The sequence below is a fragment of the Neodiprion virginianus genome, chromosome 4 (genome assembly GCF_021901495.1).
Source record: "Neodiprion virginianus isolate iyNeoVirg1 chromosome 4, iyNeoVirg1.1, whole genome shotgun sequence".
Classification (NCBI taxonomy): Eukaryota; Metazoa; Arthropoda; class Insecta; order Hymenoptera; family Diprionidae; genus Neodiprion; species Neodiprion virginianus.
The window spans coordinates 35,591,926-35,612,078 of record NC_060880.1 but is presented as its reverse complement, the minus strand read 5'-3'; the positions used below and the strand labels follow the sequence as shown (position 1 = coordinate 35,612,078).

The 20,153-nt window shown below is 37.7% G+C and overlaps 1 protein-coding gene and 1 long non-coding RNA gene across 2 annotated transcripts in view; one reads left to right on the top strand and one right to left on the bottom strand.

Annotated features, from left to right (window-relative positions):
- Positions 1-20,153, bottom strand: part of LOC124302485 (uncharacterized) — a 116,635-nt gene that overhangs the window by 73,097 nt on the left and 23,385 nt on the right. The gene's annotated exons all lie outside the window — the stretch shown is intronic.
- Positions 1-20,153, top strand: part of LOC124302470 (cadherin EGF LAG seven-pass G-type receptor 1-like) — an 80,242-nt gene that overhangs the window by 39,691 nt on the left and 20,398 nt on the right. The window contains exon 3 of the mRNA XM_046758696.1: positions 5,257-5,362. Coding sequence (XP_046614652.1) covers positions 5,257-5,362 — 106 coding nt within the window. The remainder of the gene's footprint in view (positions 1-5,256; positions 5,363-20,153) is intronic.

The following is a 20,153-nucleotide window of genomic DNA, read 5'->3' as shown; positions in this document are numbered from 1 at the left end:
AAACCGACCGAATGCTACTAGATTTCTAATAATCTTAAGATGATTCGAAGCAAAGCACTGATATTTATCACATAAACTTTCGTTTATAATCGCGTGAAAATTTTTTACTTCCAATTGTATCATCAAAGAGATCTCCTTGTAGCTGCGCAAGTGCAATAATTTTTTCAAACCATCCTCTTTGAGCAGACGACGCTTGGTTCAAAGCCCCGAGGCTCGTGTTCGTCTTGATTTCCGACTCTCGGAGAATTCGCAACCCCAAAGGGAATGGGCTGGTTTGTAACCAACGAGACACAACAGCCAGGCCGGTTTACGTGTACAGAAGCTAATTATACGCAACGGAATCAGCCGTGCCTATCGAATACGTAACCAATACACCTCGGAGTAAACGCTGCAGGCCAGCTCGATTCGAGGCCCGATTCGGATATCTGCGTAAGTTCATCCGTCCGGAAATTCGATCCCACGATCGTCACAGCAAAGGCGTTTTTTATACGTCCAAAAAGCTTTCGCGATAAAAACTTCCCGGCTGATAGAATTTTCTTCAACATTTTCTTACGTTTTCATCCGTATTAAAAACACCGAATTCCGCGCGTCGCGTCCCGTATTCGATCCGATAATTATATCTCCGTAAACTTTTACAAACTCGTTTTCTTAAACTATACGGTATAAAAATGCAATTTCACACAGAGTCTTGTTATTCTGATTGTTAAGAATCTTTTTTTGCTCAAGTATAATAAGATAGAAATCGACCGGTTCTTCTTTGTAAAAAAAATTGCAGACTGTACATTCCAAGGTTCACTTCCGGTACGGTTTTCAAAAATGGTGATGCACAAGGGTGTGCTCGATAGTTTGAGACGGTCGTTATTTCAGTCCACAGAGATTTTCACCTACAGGTCGTTCAAAACTCGAATAAAACTCGAACCAAACGCTCGATTTGGGAATACAAGGATAATAAAAAGCAGCGGAACAAGAGGAAGAAAAAATAAAATAAGAGAAAAATTGAAATAAAAAGAATGACTAGGTATGAAAATAATTTTTGATCATAATTCTCAATCCGTATTTTCCTACAAATTGACCGAACGAATTCCTCTCGTCGTCTTTCGTATCTTGCACGATAGGCGATATAATTACAATCGGACCCTGACCCATATTTTCAAACTTAATTTCACCTGCAGAGCTGGTTGATTACCGCTTTCGCCTGATACGTTATTATTAGCACTCGCTGCAATTATCTTGCTAATGGACTTTCAAAGCGGGAGTAATAAATATACGCCACGTAGGTACGAGGCGCGTTACATAAGTACAGAAGCCCGAACCTTATGTACTAAAACACGGTGAGATTCCCTCGTCGCATCGAGTATGGTCCCCGGAAAATTCACCTCCTTTCACCGTTCGCGTCGTTTCTATTCCAGGACGCTATAAGCTTTCACTCTCCGCGGTCCTCTTATTCTTATGCCACGCTGTCCTCTCCTATTCGTTCCGCTCCAAACGACATAATCCCGTCTTCCGAACCTCTTCGAAGTCGCAAAGTGCTCAGGGCCGTTCAACTTTTTTCCACACAAGGCTCCCCGGCCCGAATCCTGCAGGATATGTCGACGCCTCGAGGCATCCGCGAAGCGTATTTATATGTATATATATATATAGGTGTATTTTACTCGGGACTGTTTCCCCTCGTATCGAGATAGATAACGAAAACGGAATGAATTTCGTTCTGTTTAAACATCGCAATTTTTATTTCATGCTGGTTTTTTTTTTTTTTTTTTTTTTTTTTAAATTCTGTTTCATCTTTTTTTGCTTCCGTCTCATTTGTGTCCTGAATATTGCGAATGCATCAAAGTATGCCGAGATACGGAGGACAAAGGGAGGGTAGATTTCATCTTAAAGTCAAATTAGCAGAATAAATCCTGTCAGTTGAAAGAAACAAATTCAAAATTACAAATTATCTTTAACCCTTCTTTGACACTCTTGGGTACAAACGACCCCACGCCTTTTTTTTCGTATTTAAAGTATCTAAGTATAAAAAAATCAGGTCTGCGGCGCCATCTGGCATTAGTTTCAAAATTTCGAAACGTCGCGTTTAAAGAATTTCAAAATTAATTTTCAAGTGCAAATATTTAATAGTTTATTTTTCACAACGAATTTTGACACTGGGTCACAAACGACCCCGGTGTGTCAAGTAAGTAATTCTACAGAGGTATGTCGAATAAGGATTAATATTATAACGATTTATTGGACTTTTGGTTCTCGTTTTTTGTTTTTTTTACTACACGAGGCTAATTTATTTGACTTGTTGCAAAAACAGGAGACACGGTTAAGGGGTAGTTTTAATTCCCTTCGGCGAACAATTCATTGGATAAAAATACAACACGGTACGAGCATCTGTTTCGCCTTTGGTAGAAATTTACTTTCACACGGTAGAATTTAACCGCTCAATTATTACGTACCTTTGAAATATCAGGCTCACCTTTGTCTCTTTCTCTCTCTCTCTCTCATGTTTCATTATCAGCTCAACGCAAAATATAAACACATAAACTGCGTTGTATTAATACCGGCAAAATTGATAAAAGTTCACCGTATATTTGTCGGTACCAACAGCGACCGCTACTGCATGAATTGAAATTAATTTTTCCGTTCTTTTCTTTGTCTAAAAAATGAAAAAAAAAAAAAAATAATAAAATTTCCTGCGAACTAATTTCGAATCATGGATAAAACCGTTGTGGATTACGTCCCGTGGTTAAGCCGGCAAAATCTGAATCCCCAATTACAAGTCCCAGGCAGCAATTCGTCTCTGAGCTTTCTACCGACAACTCTCCGAGAGAAAACTGAATTAACCTCCGAACTTTGGAGCGCGGCGATCGCCGTAAGCTTTGAAGATTAACAACACCGAGGATTATTCTTATTCTCCTAGCCCGGCAAGCAATTCGTATCACTTGATCTCTGAATATAGGAAATAAAATTGAAAAAGAAAATAACTCTTTTCCTTTCCTCCCCTACGAAAATTTTGCCCGAAATTTATATCATTTTCCAAATTGAAATTCAACATTTAATTTACCGAGCAAGTTTTTGCCCGTGTTTAATATTCCTGCAAGATACCAACATCTGAAAACTACTGCAAGGTTATTAGTTCGAGGAACAGAGAGAGAAAAAACGAAAAATATTCTCATATATTCAGCGATCATATCCGTGTGAAAAGAAAAGGAAGAAAAAATTTTACAGCAGTTATCGAAAACCCGTGACGAGACTTGGACATTTCCAGACTTATTTCAGCTATTTAACGAATGGCGAGAGGCAAGAGAGTCGGTTATGAATTTCATATTCTCCTCATTCAAAACCGCGGTGGTCGTTTTCACGTCGAGGATCTTTTTCTCGTTACAACAGTGGCAAAAAATTTATACAGAAACGTGAAATCCCCGCGGTAAAAAAAGGGGGAAGAAACCGAATCGTTCGCTAAATTGTGTTTTTCTCTCTAGTATTGCGCGCATGTATGTTGGTCATAATTAATTCAAAGCACGGTATTAACTACGATCCTGAAATTATTCATACGATGCAGTGATAAAGTTTTGAGGATAGGCATCTGCTGCCGGTACGTGATACTCGTTTTACAACAATAACTCTGAATAATGCACGCCGAAAAAAATAGTTCAACGAACCATATCCCCCGACGAAGAAGTAAGTAAATTAAAAAAAAAAAAAAATGCGTGCATGCAAAGAGTGAAAAATAACTCCGAAACAAAACGTTTGTATTAATTCATTTTTTGCGATAAGTGTACGAACTCCGCGCCGATTCAAATTCTCGTTTCAAGGGGCGGGGATTCGAAATTTAAAAAGTTCCGACAAGTTAAAGTTCCGAAAAAGTACGAAAATGAGAAAATTTGAAAATCCGAAACATCTAAATTCGGAACTATCGAAAATTTTCTGTTCCACAAATTTCTGGCTTCGTGAAATTTCAGCATTTTGACCTTTCTTTGTTTTGAATTTTAGATATTTTTACGTTCGGAATCATGGTTATTCTGATTTTTTACACCCACTCGTCGAGTAAACTACGCTACGCGAGTACATTTTAATTTGCGGAATTTTACACCATCGAAACTTTACTTTTCCGAACTTTGATCCGTCGGCTATCCAACCATTCGAAACTTTGTTGTTTCTTCAAAGTTTTATTTCTATACTTCAAGTTCCGCCAGCAAATGATTCGGAATTAGGCGCTTCCGGAACTTCCGGATATAAGAATACCTAATACAGGTAATTATAAAACTGACAATCGTATACTAACTATGCCTGACTGCATGGTGAAAAAATAGTGAACGGAGACGAAGCGCCGGACAAATCGTTGTTTCAAGCAACGAATGGGCGTGGAGTAAAAAGTTTCGTGGCAATCAGCTAATGCGGTTTTTAGTCAATACGCTTCTGCAGCTAGGGAATCGAGTATGCATGAGGGTGATCGAATCTTTGGATGGATCACGAGTCAGTGCCTTGTAATTACCGATCAATTACTCGTAGCCGATACCCAGACTCAATTAGTTCTATTCAAGCCGCGGTAAACACGGTCTGCTAATTTTTTCCATCGCCTGTAAAGAATCGGAGGTTACAGTTCTGCGATTAGCGTGACGGAGAAAAAACACGAAAACGTTGAGAAGAATTTATCGAAGAATACTTGGCGTGATTCGCGATTCGTTAAATATCACAAAGGGAGGAAAAAACGAGAAAAACGTGTAACGTAATCGACGTTATTTACGCGAATGAAACAACATTCGCGGTATTTTTAGAATTGATGAATCCGTGCAAAATCCAATAATACAAGCTAACATATTACATAAACGACTTGAGAAAAGTTTGTATACTCAGAACGTTCAAATTGATTAAAGCTCTATTTTTGTTACGATTCGATTCTGATGTTTTTGCTAACTTTTGATTCAGACGGTCCAGTCGATTCATCAATCTTCAAACAAGAGAGAAGAGATAAAATTTCTACAAAATTCAGTCATCCGAAACGGAACAAAGGTTCCATCGAGCGGTTAATTTATATCGCGAAATAATTAGCTGGAGAATTTCTCGATGCGAAACTAACAATGAGAAGAGAATGAAGGATCGAAACGGAAATTAAGAAGTGCTAAATTTAATTACGATATAAACAATTACTCGAAATTCCTTCGGCTTCCTGAATCAAGCCGATAAACCGACCGCCTGCCTCTAAATTCAGCCGTTTTTTTTCACCTGGCGCAGCGCTAATGAAAAGTTCATACTTATTCCTTGTTTCAGTTTATTCTCAGACCTGCGAAGCCTCGCCGGTACGACGCTGATGAATTTGTTAGCAGCCCTCTTCATGGTTCAGCTCTTGTTCATCATCGGAGTCGGGGGAGTTCAGGTAAGGATCTCGACAATACCTGTTTAATTTCACTCCCTAATTACTTCTAGCTTTGTTCGCCAGTTTCCTTCTGTTCCCTTTTCATCCGCGATCGAAAAGCGGTGTAATTACGAGTTGGAGAATTTCAACGTCGCAACGACGAAAGAAACACGCTCACTTTGCTTTTGGAACCTGAACGGTAGGTGTGTAATGAAAAAATTTAGTCTTCGAAATGTTGGAAAAACGGGTGGCTCGAAATATTTTAATATTATTCAATTCGGCTGAGTTTTGGAAGAAAAAAGATTTTAGGTCATATTCCCAGTATATGAGGTTGGTTGGTGTTTGTTGAAGCTTAAAATTTCGATGGTATCAGACCACGAATGATTCAGTTCCGCTGATTATATTGTACAGATGCCTGAGTCCCTCCTAACAACCGCTCATCTCACTTCTCTAGCGATAAAGGATTTTTAACGCGTTGCAGAGAGTATTTTGCAACTTTGCAGGATATTATCTGATAGCGGTAATCGATTAATAGCTCTCACGATTTCGTAAATTTTACCAATCTTCATCCACCGAATAGATTTTGTGGGCTATGCGAAGCGATTCAGTTGAATCCACCGGAGCGTCTTCGATATTATGATAATACCACGAAAAGTGTGTTGTTTCATTAAATGGAATAAATTAAAATAGAGATTTCGTATTCACAACAAAATATTGTGTTCCCACAAGAATATTCTCTACAAACTGCGTCTGCAAATAGATTTTTTTTAAAAAAGCAAAGAATCTCCTCTGCAAAAGTGTGTGTGTTACGTGTTATGTGCAAAATAGATAATACACGTGTACGTATACATAGACGGAGGTTGACAAGCGACTTTAATTAAGCCCGCAACGCGTCGGCTTCTCTCGCCTCTGCACAAATACCAATTGCCTCGCGTTTATAGGTTTACAAGTATGCGCAGGCACCTACGTGTAAGGTTTGTGTATAATTTACATTTTTATTAAATTTCTCTCGATTGTTGGTGATTTTTATTCGTCAAGCCAGCCTCGTTTACAGGTTTCCTAGGCGGCGCGGAATCCCCGCATGTGAAATCCGCGCTGTCGGCTCCTCGGCAAGCAGCCTCGGAATTTAATATTCACAACGGCTCTCCGACGCCAAGGCAAATGATTGCAGTAACCATTTTCCTCGTTACGCATTTCCCACTCCCCTCGCTACACTCTCTTCCTCGGAATTGCAGAGAAGATTTTTCACCTGCAGTGATTCGCTCGAAGACTTCTGCATGCACCGAATTTCAACACCGCGTTACTTTTCCTTTTACGTATATATTTAATAGTGACAATAATATTAATAATCTAACGAAATTTGCAACATCTTTTTCCGAAATAACCTATCACGTGCATCTTGTTCGTAGCAAATTGTTCACTGAGAAAAATTTCATTTGTCACAGTAACTAGAAAAATTGAGTAAAACAGGTATCGTTAAAAAAACTGTTTGAATATCGTTGGTATTACGAAAAACGAGATACGCCTAATCATTTTACGCTATCGTCGATCCTTTTTTTGGTAATTGCAACGCAAAATCAGTTTCTGAGGTTTACTCTACTTTTTTAGTTAAACGAGGCTTTGACGTCAATTTATCGTTGCACGAGCATTAAATTTTCGCAACGGTTGCAAGAAAATATAGCAACAGCGATCGTAATGAGGAAGAATAGTAACGGATACTAGACTTTCCGGTAACAACTGGAAAACTAATTTTCATTTTTTACCTAAAACTATATTTTTCGACTGTGGTAAAAAAAGAAAATAGTTAAGGACCGAGCTGTAACCGGAACTAAAAATTTCTCTCAGTGTCGTTAAGGAAATGTTTTTATTTCAAACGACGTTTAAAACTGTTGGTAACGTTAATTTTTGGATTTTCAAATTAGGAAATTTTTTCGTAAAAAATTAACTGCCACGCCTGATTGTAACAACAATTTATTACATGCTTAATTACACTCGTAAGAAAGGAAGAACATGCGTACGAAGTGAGTAAATACATCGAATGGGTTCGCGGCGGTCAGCGTAGTTTCAATTTTCTCCAAACATTCCCGGAATTTGTAAATTTTCTGCTTACCTCAATTAGGAAAGTTTCTATAAGGGTAAGGGGAAAAAACATTTAAAGCTCGGTGGAAACAGAAGGAGCCGTATTACGTACGGTTAGAAGGAATTCAATTTTTGCAAGACACCCGAAAAGTTCAACAAAAGTTTTTGTCCCCAGAATTATGAAAAGGATGAAGAAAGTGGTAAGAAAAAAGAAAACGAACGAAAAGCGCAAAAGGAAACGAGAAAAAAATGACTCACCGGTACCCGAGATTTTTTTAACGAAGAAAATTAGCGAAGGTAATTCGGCTTCTGTTTGTGAAACGGACTGCTGATTATGAATAATTTATACACTCAATGCACAGAGCGCAATCACAGGTATTTTCAATTCGAATCTAAATACCAGCCAGCTTTGGGAAATCAATCACCAACTCGAATAATTTCGTACAACTGATTGAACTCTGATTCGTAACAGTAGTATAATTATTTAAACGGAGGAGAAAAATTGTTAGTAAGTATCGGAGGCGCGGTCTTCTGATTACGCATTGTTAGTCTTCGCATATTAATTTGCGGAAAACCCCAAAGACCGAAAAACGAACAACTAACTATGTATGATAACTAACTAACGATCCATGATAATTGGAGATTTTTTAATATATTTCATTGCGTATAATTGTGCTTGTGGAAAATTTCATCGGCAGTTGAAAACGTGCGGAATGCCGCAAAATATGTTATCTGTAACCTTGCGGTGTATAAATTTACATGGCAAGTAACCAACTGTTGAACATTGTTTACATAAATTATACAATGAAACAATCCTGCGGCAAATCGATTCTGACGAAGGATACGCGGAAAATTCTTCGACAAAGAGCAAGAATCTTATGGTCAGTGTAAAATCCTTAGATATTCTTATTTTTCACCGTAACCGTGTAATATGGTTCGAGGTAAAAAATTAGAGACAGTTTCGTATCTGTAACCAAAATATCTAGTACACGTTACTATTCATTTTGGTAACGATACCAACCTTGCTAAAATTGAATACCAACTTTAAACAATGAAAATTTTACCACGGTGAACTAAGCTTGGAGATACAAGGAAATCGATGAAAAGAAAACAAAGAATGATAAATTTCATTAAAGCAGTCGAAGGGGCGAAAAACCAAGTGACAACAAAAAAAAAAAAGGGGCGGAGAATTTTCCGGTCCGTCTAATTTAAATTTGAACAAAGAATTTCTTCCTACTAATCTTTGTTCTTTTCCTTTTCCCCGTTTAATTAAATTTTTTTCCTTGTTCAAATTTTTTTGCCAACATCTTCGAAACTCCCAAGTTTTTGGTAATTCGACGTCTGTGATCCAAGCATAAAGTTTTTCTCCCCTTAAAAATACGATACATCTTTCAAACTTTGAGCGAACGGATGATGGAACGATTTACTTGGTAAACTTTGAAATTTAATCCAACGAAAAAAAGTTCCGTCACTGATCTGACGATTATGGTTGATCGCCGGCCGAACTTCCTTGTAGCTTAACAGCTTTCAGAGCTTACAAACAACTGGAACAGTTCAGCCTGCTGCACAGACAGCCGGGAATCGCTTCTCTCATCGTAGGCGACAGACATTATCGCAACTCGTGATTGCGGTTTCGTGTCCGGCAGCGGAACGACGCGCAACACGAAAAGCTGCCGACCAATCACGAACCCCGATGAGATACAGAGTCCAATCGCGATGGTGATCCAATCAATTCTCGAATACGTGCAACGCGGAATTGAGATATTATTCGCGACACGCGTATGAACCGAATCACATCAACGCTTTACGTGACATAAAAGCAAGTCTAATTTCGAAGAGCGTGTATGATGATACCTGGTACAGTACCGATTTAAGTTTCTTCTACAATCTACACTGAGAGAAATTTTTAGTCCTTAACCATTTTCATTTTTTACCACAATCGAAAAGTATACTTCTAGGTAGAAAATGAAAATTGGTTATCTAGCTGTTACCGGAAAGTCTGGTATCCGTTACTATTCTTTCTCATTACGATCACTGTTGCTAGATTTTCTTGCAACTGTTGCGAAAATTTAACACTCGCGCAACGATAAATTGACGTTGAAGCCTTGTTTAACTAAAAAAGTAGAGTAAACCTCAGAAACTGATTTTGCGTTGCAATTACCAAAAAAAGATCGACGATAGCGAAAAATGGTTACGCGTATCTCGTTTTTCGTAATTCCAGCAACATTGAAACGGTTTTTTTACCGATACCCGTTTTACTGAATTTTTCTACTTGCTATAACAAATTAAATTTTTCTCAGTGTAGGCAAAAAATCAGAAAAAGACACAAACACGTAAAATCAGACACCCAGAGAAATTGAGTCCTTTATATAATTTTTGGAACTTTTATTTTTTTTTCTTTTATTTCTCCACCCTATCTTAAGTTCGTTATTCTATGCTTTCGATATAAAAGGGACACTACTCGTCGCAGGTCTGACGAACTTATCCTGATAATTAAAAAAAAGAACACACACACACGTAATAAATATATAACAAAGAACACACATGTGTTGAAATAAAAAGATGAAACGACGAGTGAGGAGAAAATTGTCCGTAAAATAAAATTGAGACGAGAGAGGTTTTTTGAGTCAGATATATAGATATACATAGAAGACGGTGACGATGTTAAAAATGAATAAAAAAGATTGTGATTGGAGTCTTTGTATTCTCGGTCCTATATTAAGTTAAAATTTTTACCTGGCCAGGATTTACGCTTCAACTCACCGTTGTCACGCGTCTTATATACTCGAACTACGTTGATATACTAAACCATCTCGACCCAAACTCCTCTCTCTCTCTCTGTACATACGTACATGGATATACATAAATTGATATAGTAAGGTGCAAAAGAAGGATTTGCAAGAAACTGAGTCGCAATTAATCATCACTTGCAATTCCATAGTGAAATCCGAACTAACATTAGAATATATATGTATATACTTTATATTAGATACTAGATTTTCTCACAGCTTGTTAAAGTCTGAAAATTAAAGATCTGATCCAAACTGAGGTTTCTCAATTTTTGTTTTTTATCTTGTATTGTTTTTCTTTTTTCTACTTTTCTTCGCGAGGAAAATTATCGCGGCTCAAGAATAAGAACACAAAATTTGACAAATACCTACTAAATACGCGAAGACCGTAAAATTGGTAACAAAATTGATGAAAAAGTATATAAATTCTCGAATCACGAGTTGCAATGCACGGCTCGAGCCCGTTTGAAACGTTCCTGTTTGGTCGATAAAACGAGGTGGATTTGTCGAGTGGTTTTTGAAGGCACGGGTGAGATAGGTGCCGATACGATATAGATGAAAAATAAGGAGAATAATAGCGCAGAAGACGAAAAGCACGAGGTGCTAAAGGGGCGTCGCAGGGTATTTAACGAGGGTGGATAAGAGGCGTACAAGCGACCTGGGGCGGGGGGAAGAGTGAAATGGTAAGGATGAGGGATGAAAGAACGAGTGGAAGATTGTTGAAGGGCGATGTGAGGGGGGATGATTTAAGAACCCGGGTGGAGGAACGGGTCCAACAAGTTAAACGTCACTCGTCATTTACAGAAATATCGCAAAGTCTGCAGCCTAAAACTTGTAACGAGTTTAGAGGAGAGCGTCAACGTCAGTGACGACTCGAAAACTCGAATTGAAAATCTGAAGGAGAAAATCGAGGGGAACATCTTGTACTTTCGAATATACCCTTCGATGAAAACAAACCGGAAAAAATAGCTTCTTCGCGATACTTTTCATCATCGTGTAAAGGGGGGAGTCTGTCGGTCTGTCCGACAAACTTCCGGGATCATCTCGAAGACGGTCGAGTGAAAAATCTGAAACTGATAAGACTCGATAGAACGATCAAGAGATCTTGGAAAAAAACAAAAAAATTAGAAAACAATTCTGAAATACAAAACATTGATAAATTAACAAAAAAACTTCTTTTATAAACTGGGAAAACCATAATTGTTTATTTGGAAAAATTAGTAAGGAAGAAAAAGTAAACGCTTGTCGGTAAAACATTGAAACTTTATTCATTTCCGGTAGAACCGAAAGTTCAAATTAAACGGGAACCAGCAATTTTTCATGCCCATCATTTGATCGTAAAATCCTCCAAGTTTCGATTTTTTTCATCATTCCATTTCCGAGATCATCGCGGGAGTTTGTCGGACAGACCGAGATTTATCTAAAAACCTGTTGTTCGGATTCCAGAGGTTCGAAAACGCAAAGATTTGGCGGAATTATAAAAAGTAATTTTCGACCGAAATCAACACTCTTTTATATCACCAAAGATGATGAAAATTAAAGCACGAGATATCGATATTCTCTGCATTGAGAGAAAAATTTACCTGAATTCTCCCAAATAACCTCGACAATTCGCTAAATGGAATGCAAACGGGCGGGCTATTTTCGCATGTACAAATATCCGTCGAGGGTGTGTGCGAGCCAAGCCGAGGTGAGTCAAGTCGCGTGCAGACTCGCGGGAGGGTGTCAAAAGTGAATTCCATATGAAATGCATAGAGGATGAATTAAGCTTCGGTGAGTCGGTGCATGTGCAGCGGTGAAAAACGACGCCGGGGCGAAGATATATTCGTGTCAAGTTCCTCGCGGCTTGTCGTGTATTTTCCAGAGACCAACCGAGATCCTCTCAATGTGTTCGTGGGTGTAAAAACAAACAGAGAAAAGCGTAATTTCACGCTCTGGAAAACGGAGAATGGATGGATATGTTATATACATATACATATATGTTTGCATAACCGGAACTTATACGAGGAAAATGTATTACGTTTACCTGCACACCGTGAAAATGAAGATGATGATGATGATGATGATGATGATGATGGTGGTGGTGGTGGTGGTGGTGGTGGTGGTGGTGGTGGTGGTGATAAAAATCCGGCAATTCCTACGGCGAGACCCAACTTCGAGGTGGGGAATTACTTATGAAGAGGAAATAAGATTCGAAATTGACTTTCCTCCCGCGGGAGAACGCGGATGATAAACATGACACAATATATGTATATATATATATATATATATATATATATATATATATATATATATATCACACACACACGCACACACACCTTTTCGAAAGATCTAAATCATCCCTCGCCGTGCGACGCACTTTCAACGGAAATTAATCACACCGTTCAATTAAGTCCTTCCGATTAAGAATTTTCGGGAAATTTGAAACAGCGTGTAATATTCATCGCTGTACGACGTATTGCTGCTCTGACTAATAATCAACCGCCGTAACGTTATAAATATTTAATTTTTAACTAACGAGTAAACCACCCGTGGAGATATGTAATGCGACGAAACATCATGTCGTATAATCGTATTTTGCAATATAAACACCTTCGATGTCATCCCGCGATTTTTCGTTGCAGCCTTACAAACTGGGGGCTGTAATACGGAGTAGAAAAAATTCGCTAAACAAAAATTGACTAAGAAAAAAAACACAAAATTTGTCATTTACGTCTGCGATAAATCGAGGGAACGGAAGCGTCGTCTGAGCTTTGAAGATACTCGGGTTTCCTGCAAACAATAGACGCGTCCTCTGGTAGATCGGAATGATAATTCACCGTCTGGCTACAACGTCGTTGTAGCAACAAAGGTGGGTTGTAGGTACAATGAGGAGTTTCGATGCAATGCCTAACTCGGTGCCCCGGAATGGGTTTCGCGTAAATGGATTACGGCACAAACAGATACACCTGCCAATAACGAGCTTGATATATCGGAAAACTATCCGTCTGCGGGAAGACTTTCCATTCTACTGAAAGTTTTCGCAAAACGGAAGTATGATGCTTGATCGATGAAGAAAAATATACTTCATCGAGCATTATATTGAGTTTCGAAGAAGAGATTACAAAGCAGAAAATTTTTCTGTCAATACAGAGACGGCAAAGATTCCGCAAGCACAGCCAAGTAGTAGCAAACCTGTTGGTTGAGCTTGCAAAATTTTTGCCGTTGCGGAAAATTCTCTCACCGTATCTTTATCGGCGCTAAAATTTTTTGCTCCAGCAAATAACTTGTGTATCGAATTATATTGTATCCACAGCTTTGAATTTTTACGTACTTGTTGAGACTTGTGTTGATTCAATTCCGTTCTCCCAACTTTTTTAGCCTCCGGAGTTTTTCTTCGCAATTTTTTTCTACCCGACTTATAAGGGAACGATATTTCAGTAAAAATTTATATCGGGTTAGGTTGGATCCGTGCAGTTATAAGAACAGCCTAAATTCAGTTGGTTCGGAACAGATTTCATTTTCCTTGCAGGGTCGAATCCTTTAGGCGCCGGCAGGACTCGCTTGTATTAAGTTTCCCGTTTGTCCCTTCTGACTTTCCTTTTTACTTCACTCCAACTCTGTCTCTCTCTCTCCCTCTCTCTCTCTCTCTCTCTATCTCTGTCATACCGTTACAAGAAAACAGAATTCGCCAAAGGTGTTAGGGCAACAACCCCCAGAAGTTGTTGAAAATTGAAACCCTCAGGGATGGTCAAACCTACACTGAGAAAAATTTCATTCTTAGTAACTAGAAAAATTCAGTAAAACAAGTATCGTTGAAAAAACTGTTTGAATATTGTCGGAATTACGAAAAACGAGGTGGACGTAACCATTTTGCGCTATTGTCGATCCTTTTTTGATGATTGCAACGCAAAATCAGTTTCTTCGGTTTACTCTACTTTTTTACGTAAATAAGGCATAAACGTCAATTTATTTTTGCGCATGCGTTAAATTTTCGCAACAGTTATAAGAAAATATAGTAACAGTGATCGTAATGAAAAAGAATAGTAACGGATACCAGACTTTCCGGCAATAGCTAGACAACTAATTTACATTTTGTACCTAGAACTATAGTTTTCGATTGTCGTAAAAAATGAAAATAGTTAAGAACTGAGCGGTAATCGGAACTAAAAATTTCTCTCAGTCTATTGGAAAAAAAAACATTGGTCGAATATAATACTTACAATAGAAATGCACAAACCGGTAAGTTGCGTCGTAGAATCGGGGAATAGAAATCCTCGGAGGGATTTTCGCGGAATGAAAAAATTAACGAGAAAAAAATAAAACCCTGACCCGTGCAGGGGAGGAAAAATGGCCCGACTCTGCAGGATGCCTGTGTTCTCGGTCCGAGGACAATAAAGGACCATTACTCAGGAGGCGTGGTTCCTTGCATCAACAGGCAATCCTTTTATTATCCAAACAGTAGGTAGACGACGTCTGAAACCGGACGAGTGGGAGGAGAAAAATCAAGCTCGTTAATTACGCTGCGCGAAACAATAAATCGTTTTTCCAACTCGGAATCTTGACTAGATGCAATTCAAAGGAGAGAAGAGAAGAAAAACATTTTATAAGGATTTTCAGGATCCGGTTAAAACGCCAGCAGAGGACCATAGATATTCCAATTTAAGAGTACAAAAACCTTGGATGAGATGTGAACTTGTGCCTTAAAGTAAAGAAGCTTAAATCTTTGCTTTTCACGAAAAAAATCAGCCCGTCAGGGCGAATTTATTACAGTTGATTTAAAAATAAAACTCAAGTCTTCGCCCTTGTGTGATTAATATTCGTTTATTCCCAACTCGACCATAGAGTTAACTTTTTTGACCTCAAAAGCGGGACGAAAGTGGCACGTTTTTCCCTAAGACGCGTTTGCGGAAAATAAAGTCCAATATTTAACACAGGAATAAAAGTTGACTTTATTCCCTTGTGACATAATGTGCTATTATTAAATACTCGTCTCTTAGTCATTACAGATACATATTTTAATCATGCTTTCTGCCTTACTGTGAACATGTCACAGGCGATAATTCAATTCTCTCTTTCTTTCTCTCTTTCTCCCATACATACTCTCACTCTGTCTCTCCGTCTCCATTTGCACTCTTTAAAATATATATTATGCTTTACTATTTCTATGATGAGCTAGGGCCTTGAATCTACTTGTTCCTAAACTAATTTCGAACATTCGCTGGTATTTGCTTGTTGTTTTTATTAACTCTCCCAGTTGTAATCTCCACTTCATACTTGTACGACACATTATACATTAATAAACACCATTCAATTCTATTATATGCTGTCTCTCTCTCTTTATCTCTTCTATGATTTCCTGTACGTTTAGAGGCTTTTCGCCTGCAGAAAAAAAGTGCCAAATTTGCTACATGCTGTACATGTACTTTACTTTTTTCCCAGAGTAAAAAAGTGAAACAAATCATTTTGTACCTTCTGTTTTTTTCATTTTATCATTGCTGTTGTTGTTGCTGTTGTTCATAACGCATTCGGGTAATTATCTGCAAAAATACTTCGGTGCGTGAAAATATAATTCGAATATTGGGATTACGGAGGTCGAATTCAGCTTGAAAACTCTCCAAGTTTTGCAATTTTTGGTAGCTAGGGAATGAAAAATTAAGAAAAAAACACACACACACATAAACACACGTAGAAAATTTCTGATCAAGGAACGTAACTTTGTATTATATACATTTTCACCGCATTATTTACAAATCTCTTCGCTCCATCGCGTTTTTTCCACTCGATCAACGGCGAAACACTTTATTATATTATACCTTATAAATTTAAGTATATACCTAAACCTTGCGAGAATACCTCTCATCTATGCAAAAAGTAATCCCATTTTCACACACATGCACGAGTAATTCTTGTTGAAAAAAAAAATAATGTATATATGGGGTATTCCACGTCAATTCGACTAGAGTCTAAACCTCACCAACTTAGATTTGGTCCGCGATTTTTAATATCCTTGTTCCAGCTCTGAAAATCATTCCGATTTTATTTCACATCCCCCCTACCTCCAATTTCGATTGAAATTCAAAGAAAAATAAAAGGTCCTACGTCATTTTTTTTATTCATTTCGATTTTTAATTTTGAATTTTAATAAAAATCTCCAGATTGTTGTTGTTTCATTAGGGAAGATATATCGAATTCTGACAATTCAGAAAGAAAACAACAAGATGACTAAAAAAAAAATTATTAATTAGTTAAAAAGTGAGTACAAAATTACCGTTTTGTCTGCCCGCTTCAACTTTGGTTGAAATATTATTGGTTTTGGCCACAGAATTTATGTAATTTTATTGACAATTTCCAAAAATGTCGCAAAATGAGAAAATATTGGAATTAGAGTTTGAATGACAGTGTAAAAAATCGGGAACCAAATCCAAGAGAGTCAGGATCAAACTCCGATCGAATTGACGTGGAATGCCCCGTATATTAACAATACCGCATAATCCGATTTTCGAACCTTACATGTTGTACGAAGTGCGTTATGCAGCATAGTTCTTTTCGATATTTCAATTTGTTTTTCGTCTTTTCCGCTACGATCTTCTTCCTTTTGTATTCACGATACGATACGAAGAATCATGAATAATTCAATGCTAGACAATTTAAATTCCGATCCGTTTCCTTCGGCTAAAACGGTGCACCGGAAAAAAAAGGGAAGTGTTACATTTATAAAAAAAACGAGAAGAACAAAGCTTTAGTGGTAACGTGGATAGAGCATGAGCTTGCAAGAATCCAATACGTAGTGTGTAATGCAGTAATTTGTAGTCAGATCAACAGATCCGATTTTTTACGTGTGCAGAAGAGGAGAATAGAAACAAGTAAAAAAAAAAAAAGGAAAAACTCAGAACACGCTAAGGAAAGAACTTTTCAGCAGAATTAAACCAACTCCCGCATCCAATCATTTTCCGTTCTTATTTATACTCTCTGCCTCCTCAGAGACAAATTAATTAATTTCATCAACAGCTTGCGGTGCGATAATTTTTTAACCCGGAAACACGTAATGTATATGATACACAATTACACATATATGATGCTTGCTTTGTGTAAAAAAAAAAACAAAATGTTACATAATTATCGAGCGGTGCAAATCAAAGAACGTAATTAGAGAAAATTTCGATTTAAATATTGCAGCGTAAACATTACGAGAAAAAAAGAAATGGCTCGACTTGACCGAAAATTGTGGTCCCTCAATTTTTTTTTTTTTTTTTTTTTTCACTCTTACACGGAAATTTCAAACGATTCTCCGATCAAGCAAAATTATGAACTTTCTCTTCCGTTTGTAGGGGACGTCTTTTTATTGCTACGATAGTAAAGCGAACAAGAGAAAAAAAAAGCGAAGAAAAAAGAAGAAAAAGAAAAATTTTGCTACCAAAGGAAATATCGTAAAGAAACTTCGCCTCAAATACATGACGGATATCGTTGAATCGCGTGACTGTTAAGCATTTGAAAACCTCTCGGGTGTCTTAATGGCCAGAACGTATAGAGTCCTCTTTATACCCTGCATATGGGGCATTCCACGTCAAATTATCAGCCCGTGTACCTCACCTACTTCGATTTTGATCATTTTTCAAGACGATGTTCTTATCAACATGATTTGATCAAGATGATTTCCTTTGGCCGATGGTGAAACTTATTAAAAAAAAATCGCGAAACCAATTCCGAAAATTCTATGATTTCAAATTTGATTTTTGAACACCACGCGATAATGGGATTTCAATATTTACCATCTTTTTCGCAACTTTGGAGCTTTTCCATGTCGGAATTGTTTTGTTTTTTTTTTTCCTTTCTTTCAGATGTCTCGATCTAAACGGATTGCAAAACCACATTATTTTTACGATACCGCGATCTATTTAGATTAAGGAATAGGAAAAAAAATTAAAAAAAAAAAAAAAAAAAACTCCAATTCCGGCATGGAAAGTCTAAAAACTTGCGAGAAAAGTAGGAAATATTAAGATCCCATTATCGTGCGATGTTTAAAAATCATATTTCAAATTGTAGCGTCTTTGTGCATTTTTTCAAATTTTTAACAATGGCTTTTTCGTATTACGAAAATCTGTAAATAATTCCTAGAACCTTTTGGGTCGGTAAAAAGATCGTCCTAAAAAATGATTATAATCGAAGGGGGGTGATTTGACGTGGAATGCCACGCATAAATTGTACAGAGGTACGTAGGTAGGTAGAGATACAGCTGTGTAGAGTTTCCAGAATCACTGTTTGCCGAGGTTGCACTTGATCGCGTGGCCTGCCGTTGAATTATTAATTATAAACGGCAGTCAGTCAGGATGAAGCGCTTTCAAATTGATCGGCTCTGCCCGCAGCCGGTGGGTGGTCTTCGTATAAGAGCTTGCAGAATTTGCAATGCACATCAGCCATCGGCTTACAGGTATATGTATGGAGGTATAACTATGACGCGGCTGAAAGGACGCGGATATAAATTCAAGGGTGCGGCGTTGACGGGTTTATCGGACGATTGATGCGTGTGCTGATGGAGATTTCGTTTTTTTGCGATGAGAAAAATTTCATTTCTTATGGTAACTAGAAAAATTCAATAAAACAGGTATCGTTGAAAAAACTGTTCGAATATTGTTGGAATTACGAAAAACGAGGTACGCCTAATCATTTTGCGCTATCGTCGATCCTTTTTTGGTTATTGCAACGCAAAATCAGTTTCTGAGGTTTACTCTGCTTTTTTAGGTAAACAACGCTTTAACGTCAATTTATCGTTGCACGAGCGTTAAATTTTCGCAACAGTTGCAAGAAAATATAGCAACAGTGATCGTAATGAGGAAGAATAGCAACGGATACTAAACTTTCCGGTAACGGCTAGAAAACTAATTTTCATTTTCTACCTAGAACTACATTTTTCGATTGTGGTAAAAAAATGAAATAGCTAAGGACTAAAAATTTCTCTCAGTGTATAATTAATAGAGAATCGAAAACAACTTATTGCAATTTGAGAACGATTATTCGATTAATTTCGGTAGCCACAGCAAAATGTTTGATTCGCGCTAGAAAATTTTCGACAAAATGCGTCTACAAATTGATTTTATTAAAAAAGCAAAAGACTTTCCGAGAGTTTTTATCAGAATTCAATTAAGTTGTGTACTAAATATTTATAAGCTCACAATCAGCGTCAGAGTCCGTGGAGATTTCACAAAATTTGCATCGAATCTCCACACACCTTTCATACGTCTTCTCTTTTCGCTCAATTCCGTTCGTCGAGATTGCGGATCGGCTTACGACGAAGAAACCGCGGTAAAGGTGGATACGTGGCTTCGCAGATCCCGATCTGTGGATGCACGTGAGAAATGAACTGGAACGAGTAGCAGCTCGCCTTCTAAGAGCGCGTCGAATAGGTAAAGTTGATTTCCACCCTCAAAGAAATGCATTCAATCCCGTCTCGTGTCGATTTTATCCCGACTCTGTATGACTTTAGTGAAAGAGACTTTTCCCCGTCACGCTTCGTCTATGGTTTCTTATGTAACCACATGAATGCACTTAGGTACTACATAGATGCTACAATGTGCGACGTCGAGACTCGCATGTCCTGAAATGGGTTGGAAAGGATCCTTTCTGCAAGGAAGTTGGTTTACCAAAATTCGATACTTTTCATTAATTTCATTACAAGGTAGCCGACATTAAGTATTCAACGAACAAAAGTATAAAATACTGGAATTACAAGTTGAAGCGTAAATATGGATGCTTTGTTTCAGATCGTCTCAAGATGTGATTAAAAATGTGGCGAAACATTGACTAATTTATTAAAAAAACTAATTTCTGCAAAGTCGCTGTATCGGATTTTCTTTGCTTTCGGTAGTCAATTATCAATATCGCCGTTTATCGATCACAAACTGAGAGAAATTTTTAGTTCCGGTTACCGCTCAGTCCTCAAATATTTAATTTTTTACCGCAATCGA